Source organism: Alosa alosa, chromosome 1, assembly GCF_017589495.1.
Source record: "Alosa alosa isolate M-15738 ecotype Scorff River chromosome 1, AALO_Geno_1.1, whole genome shotgun sequence".
Taxonomy (NCBI): Eukaryota; Metazoa; Chordata; class Actinopteri; order Clupeiformes; family Clupeidae; genus Alosa; species Alosa alosa.
In genome coordinates, this window is record NC_063189.1 from 30,551,188 (window position 1) to 30,569,457 (window position 18,270).

The 18,270-nt window shown below is 46.0% G+C and overlaps 1 protein-coding gene across 8 annotated transcripts in view; it reads left to right on the plus strand.

Annotated features, from left to right (window-relative positions):
* tnika (TRAF2 and NCK interacting kinase a) overlaps positions 1–17,834 on the plus strand; it is an 83,590-nt gene extending 65,756 nt beyond the window's left edge. For 4 of the 8 annotated variants that reach the window (XM_048256456.1, XM_048256482.1, XM_048256473.1 and 1 more), the window contains 18 exons: positions 513–677; positions 1,080–1,313; positions 1,846–1,958; positions 2,177–2,304; positions 2,897–2,994; positions 4,210–4,233; positions 5,514–5,683; positions 5,841–5,934; positions 6,050–6,220; positions 7,257–7,359; positions 7,817–7,987; positions 8,434–8,577; positions 9,254–9,388; positions 10,415–10,515; positions 10,879–11,028; positions 11,891–12,050; positions 13,477–13,616; positions 15,196–17,834. In XM_048256456.1, coding sequence (XP_048112413.1) covers positions 513–677; positions 1,080–1,313; positions 1,846–1,958; positions 2,177–2,304; positions 2,897–2,994; positions 4,210–4,233; positions 5,514–5,683; positions 5,841–5,934; positions 6,050–6,220; positions 7,257–7,359; positions 7,817–7,987; positions 8,434–8,577; positions 9,254–9,388; positions 10,415–10,515; positions 10,879–11,028; positions 11,891–12,050; positions 13,477–13,616; positions 15,196–15,279 — 2,385 coding nt within the window. In that variant the 3' untranslated portion in view covers positions 15,280–17,834. Of the gene's footprint in view, positions 1–512; positions 678–1,079; positions 1,314–1,845; positions 1,959–2,176; positions 2,305–2,896; positions 2,995–4,209; positions 4,234–5,513; positions 5,684–5,840; positions 5,935–6,049; positions 6,221–7,256; positions 7,360–7,816; positions 7,988–8,127; positions 8,173–8,433; positions 8,578–9,253; positions 9,389–10,414; positions 10,516–10,878; positions 11,029–11,890; positions 12,051–13,476; positions 13,617–15,195 lie in introns of those variants that run through there. The other 4 variants (XM_048256465.1, XM_048256491.1, XM_048256508.1 and 1 more) reach the window with 2 other exon arrangements.
* The last annotated feature ends 436 nt before the right edge of the window (positions 17,835–18,270 follow it).

An 18,270-nucleotide genomic window follows, 5' to 3' on the forward strand; every position in this document is an offset into this window, starting at 1 on the left:
GCTCATGCTTGTGGTGTTGTGGGTTGCCCTGTTGCTCTGTCTAAATTGTATCTGAAGATGATCACTGTTCCGTGTGATGGACAGGACAAATAGCGTATCAGCTTACAATGGGTGACTGAGTGTGAGCAGCACTCCTTTGTAACTGTTCTCAAATGAAAACATACAGCTGGGTAGAACGCCATTTTAGTTTCTGTCCATTTAGTAGTGAAATGGCAATGATGTGCAACAATGCCTCAGCATGCTAACGATAACAAATTAATGTTTTCATTCTAGAGGAGGAAGAGCCCCAGGCTGTCTTCTCTCGCAGCCGTTTTGTAATGTGGAACCAGAGAGAGAGGAAAAAAAACATGGCTCATTCGTATTCATTAAATTTGTGAATCCTTCCAAGGAGTGTTGAAGCACGTCATATCCCCCATAGTAAGCTTTCTACTGCTGTCGCTTCTCTTGAGACGATGGCAGGTGGGATTTGCACTGTTGTGTCCAGTTCTGACGTCTGTCCTATCTGATGACAGGTGGAGGAGCGCTCCAAGCTCAACCGCCAGAGCTCCCCAGCGCTGCAGCACAAGGTCACCAACCGGATCTCCGACCCCTCTCTTCCGCCCCGCTCTGAGTCCTTCAGCAGCGGAGGGCTCCAGCCAGCACGCACCCCTCCAATGCCCCGGCCCATAGAACCACAGGTAACTCACCCCTCCCATGCACAGGCCCATAGAGCCACAGGTAACCCACCCGCTAATGAGTCTGTCATCGTTTAGGTGCATTTGTGGCTGTGTGATATTTGTGGTCCTCTGATATGAGTTTGCCCCACATTTACTCAAGGAGTAGTAGAGTAGCACTAGAGATATGCAGGTAACTCGCCCCTGGGTGAGTTGTTAGCAGATTGCTCACTACAGTGATGTGACAAGTCCCACTGCCCACTTTTCATCCTCTTGAGGCTTGTGAATATTTTTACATGCCGTTGTCACTCTCGAGACCCCTGCTGGGATCTCTGGCATCTCCTCCTCTCGCTCTCTCTCTCTCTCTCTCTCTCTCTCTCTCTCTCTCTCTCGTTCTCTGAGTGCTAACTTCTCCTCTCGCTGCAGATGGCCCATCTGGTGCCTGTGAAATCCCATAGTCCCACCATGTCTGGCTCGCAGTCCCTGCACGACCAGTCGCCCAAGGGCGTCGCCGGCTTCCAGGAGGGCCCGCCATTGCACCGGCCAGAGATGCCCCCCCGGCAAAACTCGGACCCCACCTCCGAGGTCCCAGCACTGCCCTCCCGCTCAGACAAGCTGGAGCGGGGCTCCTGGCTCCGAGAGGAGGACATCCCCCCCAAGGTGACCATCAACACGCTGAATTTGGATGATTGAAAAACTGAATGGCTGTGTAGTGTCTTGGTTTGTTTGCTGAAGAAGAGAGAGAGAAATTGAATTGAGTGAGATTGCAGAAGTATATTGCAAATGGATTAAACTCCCCCTGAAGCGGAGTGTTTAAATGACTCCCTCCGACAAGTACACCGAATAGAATGATCACTGTAATCTCTCCAAGCACTCACTGTGTTTCTTTTCCAACATTTCAGTTGAGCTGAATGAGGGGAGAGAGATTTAGCCGTGGGCTGCTCTGTACTGATGCATCTCCCAGCGGCATGTGTGTGTATGTGCACGTGTGTCTCTCTGTCTGTGTGTCTCTGTGTGTGTGTGTGTCTCTCTGTCTCTCTGTCTCTCTGTCTCTCTGTCTGTCTGTCTGTCTGTCAGTACTGAGGGAGTCAGTGACACGACATGTGGTGCAAGCGGGACTCCGTGTGTAGAGCAAAAATGTTTAGGTCTGAGCAGACTGCCCTAGAATCTCACCCTACCCCCAACTCTACAGGTGCCCCAGAGAACCATTTCCATCTCTCCAGCACTGGTCAGGAAGAACTCCCCCGGAAACGGAGGTGCAGGAGGACTAGGGCCTAGAACCGGTTCACAGCTCATCCGGGCCAGGTACACACCACCTCCACTGGCATCCACCCAAACCACATCCAGTTTCACGTGAGAACATGGTGGCTATGTGCTGTTGTGTTATAGCTGCTCCACTGATAAATAATAACAGCAAATAGTAGAAAATACTGGATAAAAACACTTGGCATGCCCCATGTAAGAGGAGCCTTGTCGTTTCTGAGATCCTGACCTGGCGTGTGTGTGTCCTATGTGTTGTGCAGTAACCCTGACCTGCGGCAGCCGGAGCTGTCTCTAGACGCTGCTCTGCAGAGGACCAACAGCAACAGCTCCTCCAGCTCCGGCACGCCCACCTCCCAGCCCGGCTCCAGCGAGAGGAACCAGATCCGAGGTGAGCTCCCTCCCTCCTCCCCCATGCCCTGCACCACACCAGATCCAGGCGCAACACACAGAAGATTTGGGCTGCCAGAGGGGGATGTGTGGCTATCTGTGCCACGCATCTCTCAATGTTTTTTTTTTGTTTTGTTTTGTTTCATTATTTCTTACTCACTGCAGTGCTTGTGAGCCAGATTGAATGATTCACTCCAGACAATTCCACATAGAAGTTTCACTCTGTTCTGTTGAGCCAGGCACTTCTGTCTGCAGTTCTCGTGATTTGCTCGGGCATTTATTTTTAGAGGACATTATTTATTTGTCCGCACACAGAGCTTATTATTAATCCAGTAAGTCCAGTGTGGGTCTGTCTAGGACTGGGGCCAGACTGAGAAGAACTGACCTACACTCTGATTCATTCAGGTCCACTGGACTCCTCGCTGTCTGTTCAGTTTGATCTCATTACCCTTACCTCAGAGAGAGAGAGAGAGAGAGAGAAAAAAAATAGAGATATGAAGAGAAGGATGGTGAATGAGACTTGTCAGATCGGGGATTGTTTTCTAATGCCATTGGTGGCAAAAAGTTGAACGCTATTTTTGTTGTGGTCATAGATACAGCCAAGACGGAGACGTCACCCACAGCATCCCAGGAAAGCCCCAAGCCCAAGCAAGAGGAGGCCCGCGAAACACCTAGACCCAGCAGACCAGCTGTAAGTCAGTCTCTCCATCTCTCTTTCTTTCTTTCTTTCTTTCTTTCTTTCTTTCTTTCTTTCTTTCTTTCTCTCTCTCTCTCTCTCTCTCTTACACACACACACATACACACACACACACACACACACACACGCACATAAGTTGTTATTTGTATTCAGTCATTAGTACATGATTGTGCGGTTGTGCAGCAGATTGGATGAGGGTTTCTGATCCCGCTTCATTAGAACTAAACTGGATTATGCCGTCAGTCTCCGCTAAACCAGTTATACTCTCACTAACGTCCACTGCATCACGCTCGGGCCCAAGGCTTCCCTCTCATGATTAGTCATAGTCCACTTCGGTTTGGTGGCGCTGATTTGGTACAGTAATGGTCAGACTCTTGGGCTCCTGCACTCAAGTTGTTATTGAGAGTCTCGGAGGCCGGGTTGTACTTGCTTGCTGTCCTGTCCGTCAAATGACCCTTGCAAATGTCACCATGGTGATTTTGGAGGGGGTCCAACTCTCTCATAAGGTTATGAATGTAACGGCTGATATTCTGCATTAGTGTTTCTTCCTTTTTTTTTTTTTTTTCTTTCTTTCTTTCTTTCTTTCTTTCTTTCTTTCTTTCTTTCTTTCTTTCTTTCTTTCTTTTTTTTCTCCTTTCTTTTTTATCCTTCTTGTCATTCACTCTTTCTCCCTCTGTCCCCTCCCCCACTCTCTCAGTGCACATTTGCTCTGTGGACTCAGAAACTCAAGAGATCTTGTCCTACCCCCTCTCCCTCTCTTTCTCTTTCTCTTTCTCTCTCTCTCTCTCTCTCTCTCTCTCTCTCTTCCTTTTTTCTGGTTGGGGAGACATCTAAGGATTAGTTTCACCCGGCTGGCATTAAGAGCGGGTTGCCAAGACCGGACGCCTCAATGAGCTGCAGCTAATCAACTCTATGTGGCTGTCCCTGGCCCTGCCCGGTGGGCCTCCTTGAGCCCCCGCTAGCGAGCTGGACGCTAAGTGGAGCCAGAGAGGGCTGGGAAACTGTTGTGGCGTGATGAATGTTTGAACGCGTGTCCCATGCAAATGGACTTCCCTGACTCTCTCCGTTTTACACTACACTAACAATCCCTCAGTGTCTCTTCTTTTCTCTAACTATCTCCCTCTTTCTTTCTCTCCCTCTGTCTTTCTCTACCTCTCTTTATCCCTCCTTCTCTCTTAACTCGGGTCTCTGCTTTTCGACTTCACACAGAGCTATAAGAAAGCCGTAGACGAGGTTAGTGTCAAAGCTGTCCCTTCTGCTCTCTTGCTTTTTATAAAATTGTCTTTGTTTTTCTCTGTTTTTATTTGTTCTGTTTTTATTGTTATGTCTCTGAGTCTCTCTCTCTCTCTCTCTTTGTGTTTTTTGTGTGTCTCTCTCTCTCTCTCTCTCTCTCTCTTTGTGTTTTGTGTGTCTCTCTCTCTCTCTCTCTCTCTCTCTCTCTCTCTCTCTGTGACCTTGCTGGAGTCTCTTGGCAGATTGGCCATGAGTGTTCTTGTGTTAAGCTTGAGAAAATCCTCTCCTCTTTCACTCAGCAAACTTTCTCACCAGGCTGAATCAGTCCAGTCTTTGTTAATAGTTCTTGTCACTCCCCCCATTCGCCACAGCTAATCAAAGTCTCTGACTGTCTCTCTCTCTCACTCACACTCACACTCTCACTCACTCACTCACTCACTCACACACACCCTTACACACACACACACCCTTATACACACACACACACACACACCCTTATACACACACACGCACACACACACTGACACACACACACACACTCACACACACACATGCATTCTCTCCCTTTTTCTGTCTCCATCTCTTGTTGCCAGAAAAAGAAATGGTATCTGTTGCTCCACATACCTTGGATGGCATTCAGTCTGTGTATAAATGAACAGTCTAACACCAAAGACAGGTCTCCAGCCTTGTAATGACCACAGAGTGTTTAGTGTGGGAGACAATTTCCTCCATAGTGTGTAGCTAGTTTAGTGTAGAGGAGCAGTCTGTAGTTTAGTGTAGAAGAACATTCTGTAGTTTAGTGTAGAGGAGCAGTCTGTAGTTTAGTGTAGAAGAGCAGTCTGTAGTTTAGTGTAAAAGAGCAATCCGTAGTTTAGAGATGTGGTCTGTAGTTTAGTGTAGAGGAGCAGTCTGTAGTTTAGTGTAGAGGAGCAGTCTGTAGTTTAGTGTAGAAGACTGTAGTTTAGATATGGGGTCTGTAGTTTAGTGTACAAAAACAGTCTGTAGTTTAGTGTAGCCGAAGGTCTTTAGTCTTGTCTGTAATGATTTTGTAATGATGTTAGATTCCTTGATTGTGTGTGAATGCCTTAAAACTAGCTGGTGTTGTGCATGACCTTGACTGATCCTACTTTATTTGTAGTTTTTTGTCTACCCCATTTGTTCTAACAGCTCTCTCTCTCTCTCTCTCTCTCTCTCTCTCTCTCTCTCTGTCTCTGTCTCTGTCTCTCTCTGTCTCTGTCTCTGTCTCTGTCTCTGTCTCTGTCTCTCCCTCTCTGTCCCAGGACCTGACTGCGTTGGCCAGGGAGTTGCGTGAGCTGCGTGTGGACGAGGCGCCCCGTCCCCCCATAAAGGTGACAGACTACTCATCCTCCAGCGATGAGTCGGAGAGCAGCGGGGAGGAGGACGGGGCCCACGATGGCACCGTGCCCGTCAGTGACATCCCACGCATCATGTGAGCATCAACACACACACACACATATGCATATGGAAACATACACACACTTTACTTTCAGGACAGACGCAAACAGGTGTGCTCATGTATCAGGAGTGATCTGAAAGGAGTGGTGTGTGTGTACATGTGTGTGCGTGTGTGTTTTCACTCCCCTCAGGCCTTCAGCTCAGGGTAATAATGAGTCCTACGGAGTTAGCCATGATGATTCACTCAATAATGGTTCCAAAGATGACACCCTGATGCTGGGAGAGGTAAGACGCCACTGTGCTGCTCTGTAAGAGCCTCCACCACTAATATCCAGTCTGATGCCTCTGGACCCACTACTCCCATAACACACCTGTCGTCTGATCTGGTGTACCTCCGCAGACTCGTGAGAGGAAGCGCTCCGCTCACTCGGAGAGCAACGGTTTTGCTGGCCACGGGAACCTGCCGGACCTGGTCCAGCAGAGCCACTCCCCGGCCGGGACGCCCACGGAGGGCTTGGGCCTGGGCCGCCTCGCTGGCCTGCACGCTCCAGACATGAGTGCCATGGAGGAGGTGGGTGGAGAAGTGGCTCTGTGGGACACCCAGGCTAGCGCTATAAACCTGCTGGTGTCCTCATGAAGGGTTTTGGGTAACACTTGACTTGGTCAGATCACCCACAGACACTTAAAAGATCCTCTGATCCTCTAGATTCAAGTTCAGTATGTAAAATTGCTGAACATCACCTTAACCAAATCCAAACCCTAACCTCACCCTTAACCAGAAATTGTAGTTAACTGAGTGTCAACAGTTTGTTGATTTTCTGGCGAGCAGAGGCCAATCCTTCCCTTCTCATGTCTAGAACAGAGGCCCATCCTTCCCTTCTCATGCCTAGAGCAGTGTCTGAGATCTATGTCCTGCCTTTGATGTACACTCTAAAATGCATAAGCAGGGTGATTAGAAATGATGAATCATGATTTCGTCAGAACTTGAGGGTGTGGTTGTGTATGGCATGCAATGCTGATGGGTTGAGTTGTCAGTATGTTGGCAAGGTATCTTATCTCCCAGTGTTTCCCACAGAATTGAATTCTATTTGTGGTGGTAGGTTTGCAGAATTAACTTGAATGCAACAATTTTTAACAAATTAGCACAGCGTGGATATGATGCTAACCAGATTTAAGCACAATTTAGCACAACCTGGAAAATCATTGTGTGGTGGTCAATGTTGATATTGTAGTGGGCCGCCACAAATAAGTCAATGTATGGGAAACGTCTCCTTTATGCTTAAGCAGGCTAATTAAGATTAAGAAGTGAAGATTTCCTCGGAACTTGGAAATGTGTATGTGAATGTTTGGGGTGGGCTTGTGTGTAGATTGTAAAAAAAAGCTAAGGAGCAGGTTAAAAGATAAAACGCACATAATTCCATGTGAAGGTGCAGACGTCTCAGGTGGTTAACCCCCAACGTGCCCAGGAGGCACAAGACACACAGCTAATGATCTGGGGTTGTCAGCTTGCCTGCTGACACTGATTGAGCTCTGCAGAACCCCCTCAAGTGTGATGTTCTCCTCCTTTGCCTTCTCACTCTACTCTGCTTGTGTGCTCTTACCTGCAGTTTGCAAAGGGTGGCGGTTCTAAGTCCTCCTTCACACCCTTTGTGGATCCGCGGGTCTACCCCACCTCTCCCTCCGATGACGACAGTGAGAACTCAGCCGCAGGTACAGACCTTCATCACCCATATCATCGTCAATCAATCCACTAATCAATCATTCAGCCAGCTTTTCTCGATACAAAGCATGGAAAAGCATACCAATTTAAGGCACAGAAAACAGAAAGGCTTAAGAAAAAAATGTTGGCAGTATTTCACATGGAATCAGCAGTGTTTCCCGTGCAATAAATAATCCGCAGTAATTCACATGGACATAAGCTTCCACTCAGTGACATCTTCAGAACATCATGCAGCACTGAAGTGAGAATGTGTGTTGGGGTGTGAACCCTAAACAGTGCCAAACTGAAGACTGGGCTGGAGTGATTTGGTCTCACTGTGGGATGAATGTGATCACATGACCCTGGAGTCATGCGTCATGTCACATAATAATGTCATGTGAGGAATGTGGTGGCAATGATGACTCACTCTCTTCTTTCTTTTTTTCTCTCTCTCTCTCTCTCTCGCAGCCCTGTTTGCGAACGAGCTGCTGAGGCAGGAACAGGCCAAACTGAGCGAGGCCAGGAAGATCTCCGTGGTCAACGTCAACCCCACCAACATCCGCCCGCACAGTGACACACCGGAGATCCGCAAGTACAAGAAGCGCTTCAACTCTGAGATCCTGTGCGCCGCTCTGTGGGGTGAGCCTTCAGTCCGCCGCACAAGAACCCCCCCCCCCCACCAACACCCACCTCCGTTTCTCCCTTTTATTATCTGTGATCTTTTGTTCTATTTCTCATTTCCCAAACAGCACGTTGTTTTATGTGATTTCTCAGCACAGTTTCTCTCTGAAATAGAAGCAAGCCCTTTACAGTGAGACTATAGTGTACGTATGGGAGATGTACTGTACATGAAATGAGATATTTGGTGTCTGTATGGATCATCTTGCCTATGAAAGCATATCGTTATTTGTGTGTGTGTGTGTGTGCATGTGTGTATGTGAGGAAGAAAGAGAGAGAGGGGGTGTGTGTGCGGGGGTGCGTGCGTGCGTGTGTGTGTGTGTGTGTGTGTGTGTGACGCATTGTATGTATTGATGAGTGAACCTCTGAGGGCAATGTGAGATGCTGAATATCCTGTCTCTCCCCAGGGGTCAACCTTCTGGTGGGTACAGAGAATGGCCTGATGCTCCTGGACCGCAGTGGCCAGGGCAAGGTCTACAACCTGATCACACGCCGCCGCTTCCAGCAGATGGACGTGCTGGAGGGTCTCAACGTGCTGGTCACCATATCAGGTCTGTCTCCTCAAAACCATCGGTAAAGGCCTCTGCACTGCTGGCACTGACATGAGTGCGGCGCGCTCCACATTCGATTCCATTAGATTTCATTGTTCTCAATGCAACTCCGCTCACCAGCATCGCACTTTGCCGTCGTAGAGTATGATTCAGTTCTATTGTTTTTGGAGCTGCTCCATGAAATCCATTGTTTGTCCAGTGTTTGCCAGTTAAAAACGCCAGCGCTGGTGGTGCTGCGTGGCAAGTGACGGCACGCTGATGTTAGGAGTAATGAGTCACCTGAGGAGGGGCCAGTTAGGTGTGCTGCAGGTGTGCACAACAGGTGTGGATGTTATGACATGCAACACTTTATTATAGGGTTTATTATTACCCTGTAATAATAATAATAATTAAAAGTGATGAATGTTTGGGATTGGCTTGTGTGTAGATTGTAAAAAAAAGCTAAAGAGCAGATTAAAAGATGAAACGCACATAATTACATGTGAAGGTGCAGACATCTCAGGTAGTTAACCCCCAACCTGTCAGCGTGGCAAGTGACGGCACACTCGTGTTTGTGTCGGCGCTGGTGTGCAGAGGCCTTCAGTCTGTCCGTCTCTCAGTCACTTCCATCACCGCCGGCTCTTTGAAACACCTCCCCCATTGGTCTCATGCTCTTTAATCCTCATTTTGCACACAGGCAAGAAGAACAAGCTGCGTGTGTACTACCTGTCCTGGCTCAGGAACCGCATCCTGCACAACGACCCAGAGGTGGAGAAGAAGCAGGGCTGGATCACCGTGGGGGAACTGGAGGGCTGCGTGCACTATAAAGTTGGTACGTCCCACGTGCTCACTGAACCTCTGTAGGGTGGAACTTACACTGCAAAAAATGAATTCTAACCAAGTGTTATTGATCTTATATTAAGATTAAAAAATCTATTTGGTATTGTTTTTAGTATGAAAAGATTTACCTAGCGCCCTCTCAAAAAATCATTTTGACTTCATTTAAGAAGACTTTAACTTATTTTAAGGAGTCTTATCAAGACAAATTTGCTCAACGCACTGGCAGATAAATATTTAATAATATATTTCTTAGCAGAAATCACTTCACCACACATTGAGATGTGCTTCTTGCTTTTAGTGCATATATTTGTTAATATATTATAGTAGGTGTCAGCACTGCTCTGAACCTTATTGTTGTAAGATTGCCGGTGGTAATAAATATCTAATTATTAATGATATATGTATGTTACATGATGTTACACTAAAATGTTTTGCCCAGTTAATTGAATTAGCATCAATTTGTGTGGGTCAGTGTTAACACATTGCATTGCACATACTGTGCCAAATAAATGAGAGCCCAATATCATTAGGAAATAATCTGTCATATAACCTTGTGGTTTTGGTTCTAACATGTTTCTGATGAATTGGTCCTGTAAGCGAGTGCTTCAGTGAGCTGGGCTGAGTGAGCTTGTTTAGTGCAAGCTTTGTTTGAGACTGGCCCCGGGACAGGTTTCAGGAAGCATTACAAGCCTGCTGTCACAGACTGGACTTTGTTAAGCCCTCTGATTGTTAGTTATTGGCAGGATTTAAGCAATGGAGGAACATTTTAGTCTGTCCCTCAGTTTGGTTAGTGAGTCAGTGATGTAAAGGTCAGAGTGCCTTGCTGTGTTGTGTTGTGCTGTGCTGTGCAGTGCGGTGCGCTGCTTTGTGTTGTGCTGTCGTGCCATATCTCAGTGATCCTGTGTGTCAGAGGGCAGGCGTGTGACTGAGCTGGTTGAGGCAGTGTTGGGGAAGCGGAAGACTGCCCTTAATTGAAAGGGGCTTCTGATTTGATGATTTTCTTCTTCTGCCTCCCCAGTGAAATATGAGCGAATCAAATTCCTGGTTATTGCTCTGAAGAACTCCGTGGAGATTTACGCCTGGGCCCCCAAGCCCTACCATAAATTCATGGCTTTCAAGGTAACAACAGTCCTGTGACTTTTTCCCTTCTCCTCTCATATTCTGATTCACATAATCACACTGTTTTTCATTCATATTTTGATGTGACTATAAAATGGAAATTGCCGTAAAATGAACAAAAGCATGAATAAATCATCAGAGCAATATGGTGATGTCTGAGCGCCTGACATTACCATGCAAAGTTGCTTTTTATCAAGTTCGGGGGTTGTAATAGCAGTTTAATACCTGAATCTTCAGCTTGAAAGCTTCATGCAAACATTTCTGTCTGCCTTTTGCCATTTGTCTTCTACCTTGTATCACTCATTCTTTCTTTCTGTCTTTCTCTCTCTCTCTCTCTCTCTCTCTCTCTCCCCTCTCTGCTAGTCTTTCACGGACCTTCCTCAGAGGCCGCAGCTCGTGGACCTGACGGTGGAGGAAGGTCAGAGGCTCAAGGTCATCTACGGTTCCAGCGTGGGCTTCCACGTCATTGACGTGGACTCTGGAAACCCCTACGACATCTATATCCCCTCCCATGTAAGCCATCCCAGAGCAGAACAGTACAGCACAGCAGCCTGTGCGAATGATGAGGAGCACAGTACAGCACAGCAAAGCACAGCACAGCAGCCTGTGTGACTGATGAGGAGCACATTAGCACAGTACAGCACAGTACAGCACAGCAGCCTGTGTGACTGATGAGGAGCACATTAGCACAGTACAGCACAGTACAGCACAGCAGCCTGTGTGACTGATGAGGAGCGGCTGCTTTCTGCTGAGGCAGCCGGCTCCTACCCCAGTGCTGGCTGGCAGCCACATTGCCTTTGGCAGAAAACACACACACACAAACACACACAGGGTCCTTTGTGTTGAGTAGCAATTCAATACAATTCAACACAATTCAATTCTGTACTCATTGTCAACACATTTTTGCCTCACAACACATTTTTGCCTCAGTGCGGTTCTTCTAGACGAACAAAACAGAAACACTGACATAAAGCAGTAAGAGGTCCTTAGTCCTGCTCTGTAAAAGTGAGCAGTTTGGTGAACTGCCTTTTTGTATTACGCATGTATGTACTGTATGCATGTGATAATCTCACATTCCCCATTGAACTATTAGTGCTAGCAGTGCTGTGAAGGTGAGCAAAGCAAGGCTTAAGATGAATGACTGAGCTGACAAGACCCTCTGCAGTGTGTGTGTGTGTGTGTGTGTGTGTGTGTGTGTGTGTCAGCATGAGACTTCTCCCGTTTCTGATGGGGGTTGTACTGCCATCAGGTGGCCTACATGAAGCACTGCCAGAACCTGCTCACTGCCCAGCTAATGGCAACTCTTTCTTTCTGTCCTCCGCTCCCTCTCTTTCCTCCTCTCCCCTTTCCTCTGATTTCTCTATCCCTCTCTCAGATCCAGAGCACAGTGATGCCCCACGCCATCGTGGTGCTCCCCAAGACGGACGGCATGGAGATGCTGCTGTGCTACGAGGACGAGGGCGTCTACGTCAACACGTACGGCCGCATCACCAAGGACGTGGTGCTGCAGTGGGGAGAGATGCCCACCTCTGTCGGTGAGTGAGGACTCAGTCGCAGTCTACAACATGGACATAGTCAAGTCCACAACAGCCACACACAGCCACAACAGGACAACAGGGACGTAGTCGCGTCCACAACAGCCACAACAGGGACAACATGGACGTAGTCGCGTCCACATCCACACACAGCTACAACAGGGACAAAAAGTGCCCACGGGGACTCCGGTTTGAATCGGTCCCAGCCGGTCCCAGCCCATCTCTCTGCCCCACTCACTTCCTGTCGATATTCACTGTCCTGTCTAAATAAAAAACTAAAAGCCCCAAAAATGATACCTAAAAAAAAGAACGCTGTTCCACTTTTCCCGCTTATGGTCCCCAAACACAGTCCAGTGGAGGTCTGAACAGAGTCCCAATGCAGGTCAGCAGAGGGTCATGCAGCACCTCTGGAGCTGACCTGGATATTGCTGCCAAGTTACATAAGAACTTCAACTGTAGCGATGCAATCTTGCTCTGTTTCCCTCCTTGTTTACACCATTGGAGTTAACAGATGTTTAAGTCAGATTCAGTTTGTGGGCAGAGATATGGTAGGATGATAAAGACCATAGTGTTTAGGCATCTCCCGTTCCTTCTGTCTTTGGTGCGTCCACTGTGCATTCCTGCTTGGCTGTGCGAGGGAGTGTTCAAACACCTCGCCGATGGGAGGGACTCAAACGAGCGAGCCCAAACACATGGCAGCCAGAGGCCGTGTGGGACCAGATTACTGGGGGTTCAGTCTGAGTTTAATATCATTCCAACTCCAGCTCAACTCTCACTCTGTTGTGATGGATCTCTGTGAAGTGAATGTGTGTGTGCGCGCACCCGTGTGTGCGTGCATGCGTGCGTGCGTGTGTGTGTGCGTGTCTGTGTGGGAGAGAGAGACCTAGTATATTGATGTTAATTGCACATAGGAGAATCTAGAGAAAAAGAGAATTTAGAATTTAGATATGTTGTCTGGTTGAAACTAAGATGAATAATTAATTTAAGAATCAGATGGTTTCATTAGGATTATTAATTCATAAGGGCTTAGTACCCCAGCAGTAGTGCTAATTATCTGCCTTGTTAGCCATTAGCTGTGGCCTCTAGACTATGGATCAATGCTACAGTTGGATATCAACATCTGAACAAATCAGCTCACGTTTACAGTTGGGGTTTGTATTTCAGCGTTATTATTAATGATGATATTAATAATGACATTAATGAGTATTACTATTACTAAACGAGGTTTACTATTAATGAACTCATCAGCTGTCATAACATACCCTATCAGAAAAGCAGAGCAATTCTCTGTTATGGGTTCTCCGTGAAGAGGAGTCACTGATAAAAAAATCAATCCAATCCAATAAATGGCTAAAAATACCTAAGCTGCACTGTGCTATAAATTGGTGATGCAGGACTTAGGCTGCTTGTGGGGTTTTTTTTGCAGCTTACATCCACTCCAACCAGATCATGGGCTGGGGAGAGAAGGCCATCGAGATCCGCTCCGTGGAGACTGGCCACTTGGACGGGGTCTTCATGCACAAGCGAGCACAGCGTCTGAAGTTCCTCTGCGAGAGGAATGACAAGGTAGCTGCCATCCTTGTTCTTGCTCTCTCATGCAGAACCGAAAGCTGTCCCTGTGGTCAGAGCAGCACACGTGCAAAGTTCCAGGTAGTTGGGAGTGGCCACAGACTGTTATGGTCTGTTGGTTGCATGCAGACCAGACCGTAAAGGCTTATCTGGCTGGCACTGTCAGACTATAATGTCAACTCCATTTTCACTGGAATTCTGAATTACTTCGATGATTATTAGGGGTGTAACGGACACGTACCTACGTTTTGAAGTTAATTTTCGGTACGGTGAGCCTGTAGGTACTGCTAACCTAAATTTCATATTTAATATTTTAGATTAGATTAAACTTCATTGTCATTGTGCAGAGTAGAAGTACAGAGACAACGAAATGCAGTTTGCGTCTAACCACAAGTGCAAAAAAGTGCAATGTGATATACACAGTATAGGCAGGTGGTGCATAAACCGTATAAGATAGTACAGTGTACAAATAGTATACATTTAAGAAGGTGCAATGGTTTACAGTGATATAAATTAACTATGAATATGTGCAGTTTATTAGCAGAATAGATATGGATATGCAGTATGAACAATATATGAACAACATGTACCGATATGTGCAGTGTAGTAGCAGTAACATTATAAGAGTACTAGAAATAATATAGATATATGCAGTGTATTAACAGTAATATATTATAAGAAAAACAGTATAAATATGGATATTCAGTATGAACCATATAGACAGATATGTACAGTAGGCTATGTACAGTTATGTGCAGTATAGTAACAATACCATTGCAGTGTAGGAACAGTACCATTATAAGAGTAGTAAAAATAAGTGTTTATGCAAGATGAATAGTACAAAGAACAGTAGAGTATGGCTATGTACTGTACCTGTATAAGTGTAATTACAGTATGTACATTTATAAATATAAATAGAACACTATGGGTGGGATGGGGTAGTGCAATTGTCTGGGGGGAGGGGGCTGTTGAGGGGCAAAATGTCCGCGTCCTAATTGTCCCTGTCAATATTGCCATGGTCGTGGACACCTCAACAGGCACAGGCAAGCTGCTGGTTCAGGTGCGGAGAGACCTGTAACAACTCCTGAAGCATTGCTTTCCCTGGATGGCCTCAATGGAGGGGAGTGAGAAACCAGTGATGGGTTAGGCAGTTTTTACCACCCTCTTAAGTGCTTTACGGTCGGAGGCAGAGCAGTTGCCATACCATACTGTGACACACACATTATGGAATTATGGAGGTTACTCATTCACCATCAGGTTTGGATTGACACTTATTGGTCAATCCTTTGTATGTACAGACCATAATGATACACCTTGAATTTCCCCTGGGGATCAATAAAGTATCTATCTATCTATCTATCTATCTATCTATCTACACTAGGCTTGGTAATAATACCTGCTGTGTGATGCTACTGAACTTGTTGTACAGGTGACTTCCTACGCAAAAATGCATTTCAACCAACCCATAGAAGGTTTTGTTTTTCCCCAGGTGCTTCCATTTCATGATCCCTGGAGCTTTGCAGTTTAGCTCTTTATTTAACCTCTGCTCACCATACTGCTATTTGACCCCCTCCAGGTGTTCTTTGCCTCAGTCCGCACAGGCGGCAGCAGTCAGGTGTTCTTCATGACGCTCAACAGGAACTCCATGATGAACTGGTGAAGCTGTGAACGTCCAGTCATGGTCCACAACACTGAGGCAGGCAACCCCACTCACCAGGAGTCAAGATGGCGTCTGTGATTTATTTTTTTCTTTAGGTACATTTAACACTGGTTCAAAACAATAAAAATGAAAAAGAAAAAAAAAACTACAGTTTTAGATACACTTAAAAGTGTAAGACTGTGATCTCAAGACATCCAGGATGGCCTCGTATCATGCGTTTAGATTAAGAAGCCATAGAAGTGGCTTTGGGGAACTGGAGCAGTGACTCCTGAGCTCCTGTTCCCCACATTTCCAGCAGGGGGAGCCAGAGGGGCTTGCTGCTGTGAAACCAGACTTTGGCCATGGAGCCTCCTCTGTGGTGACTCTCCCCTTCTCTGTGTGCTGTTCCACCCACACACCTTACAACGGGACTCTACACCTGGGGACTCCGGGAGAAAGCGCTGTTTTCTGTCTTCTGCAGCTGCAGAGGGGCAGAGAGGATCACAGCAAGCTGTACAGAAAATATGTGTGTGTGTGTGTGTGTGTGTGTGTGTGTGTGTGTGTGTGTTGGGTGGTCGGGAAGATGTGAAAAGATTTAAAAAAGAAAAAAAGCAACCTCAGACTGAGGGAAACTTCTAGACCTTTGATGTTTTCATCTACAGTCAAATCAGGTTGTTTTTATGTTTGTTTGTTTGTTTTTCGATTGTTATTCGCTCGCACACAGCTCCTGCGATACATTGTTGTAGGAAGGAGAGGAGTCCAGCAGGTGGTTGTGGTGAACATGAGCACAATCCCCACATTGTATTCAAGGCTGTGGTCTTTTTCGGTGCTGGTGCTCTTTCTGTGCCCATCCTTCTCTCAGCCTTCATATCACTACTGCTGTTTTGGGCTCAGGCCAGTCTCTGGAGTGGAACTCCTCCTGACGCACCACCACGTGTCTGAGTCTGACCTAGTCACCTCCCAAGCCCCTGATTGTATCTCGGACAATCATGTTTTAGTCGTCCACCCCTTCATAAATGCCAGTGTCTCCACAACTAATCCACCAATAGAAGCCTCAGATGTCAACATCGGCTGCCTCTTGTGCGCTGCTGAATCTTAACAACTAGTGTACACATTGGGACTGTAATTGACCTACCTCGTAATCATGTGTCTGGTTATTTCTTTTCAGTATCGCAGAGGCTGAGAAAGAGACCTTACATTACAGCTAATTTTCATTAATGCTTATACCATCATCCAGATGATCATTTGTTATTCTGATTTGAGCAGGGAAAAAAATTGTATATTTTCTGTTACAGGTACCTTTTGAAATAATTTTGCATTCTCAGTGTCCTCAGCAGATTGATGATATATCACCTGGTATGGTGGAAACCAACTAAAATAGTCTAAAGAATTCCTTCTTATACATGTTTACTGAGGAAAAAAAACATTAACCTTGTTTTAACATTGTGAATGTGTCCTAAGATTATATGACAGTAACTGTGTTTTTACTTTTAAAATGTAAGTAGACAAATGTCAAGTCTGATTAAATAACAAAATGCAACAAGCAGATATGTGTTGGTCTGCTTGTGGGGTTGAAACTACTGTAGCCATTCATCACTGTTTGATCAGAGAGCTTGTGGAAAATGGGCAGCTTAGCCAGACCATGTAAAGAAAGTGTCCTTGGGATGGGAGGGAGAGAGTGAGAGGTTCGCACTCAGGCCTTGACCACAGGCACAGAGCCCCACTTCCTCTAGTGTCGGTCAGATGGTCAGATCTGGTGTGTTCCACCTCCTCGATCCATCTTGTGGCTGTAGTAGTGTGTTCAACCGAACGAGGAGGAACCCTGAGTTGCAGAAATCCTACAACTGGATTTTGTTCTTTTCTACTGTTTAGGAGGAGGGAAGGGCAACCTTTTCTTCCTTTTTTTGACATCTCTGGAATATTTCATAGATATTTCACACCATCAAGTGAGCGCTTGTTGAAGCGAGCGGTGTCCGTTTTCCTTCTGATACATTCATAATGCATCTATCCCATCTGTTTATTGTTTTCACATACACTTAAATTGTCTTTGTCCCCTGTGTGCAATCACAAGCCCTGAAAACATCTGCCATTGCACATCTCTTGGGGTCATCTTTCATTTTTGCACACTGTACATATTTGTATTTCAGACATTCATTTAAATGGACAAAGAGAAAAGTTTTGCAGAGACATGAGTGATTGCACTCCTGATAAAGAGTTCTAGCAATAATGATGTCCTGCTGTGTGTGTGTGCGTGTGTGTGTGTGTGTGTGAGAGAGAGAGAGAGAGATGAGTGATGAGTGAGTTAATGTTTGGGAGAAACACTGTGCTAGCCTGTGCTTGAGAGTTTTAAAGAGACTCTGACTCTCACGTCACTATGCTTTGTCACGTTTTACTTTCAGCTCTGGTGGCATTGACACTTTAATCACTTCAAACATTGGTTGGGTAGTGTTTTACTTTTTGACATTTTCCCCAAGGAGATTGTCATGTTTTCCACCCACATGAGGCATAAATGGTTGTCTAGCATTTTGTTGGTTAGGTTTTTTTATTTTAAAGAATAAAGATAAGATCAATAAGTATTACTTTGTCCTGTCCTCTTGTCCTATTGTGTGAGATGAAAAACAGACACAGCAGCTTTTGCATGTGTGTCGTGTGTGTGTGTGTTTTGCAGGCCTTGTCTCATCACTCGTGTTAATTGACCCTCAGACTTTGACCGTCCCCCCCTTGTAGCTGTGTATCATTAACCTTGTTATTTCAGCATGTTTGCCTCCACCTGCAAATTTCAGATAGATTTTGAAAACCACAACAGAGTTATATACAATACCATAACCAAATACCAATGCTATACCAATATCATAAGCACCCAGCATATTTTGTATATTCAATATCCTCCCACGCTCACTTGTAATTGCTATTATCTTTCCTGCAAAATTATGTTAATGCCAAGATTGGTTGCGGACTGATTTGCCAATCATAGTAAATGTGTAATATCCAGTGATGAGTGCAACACTAGCA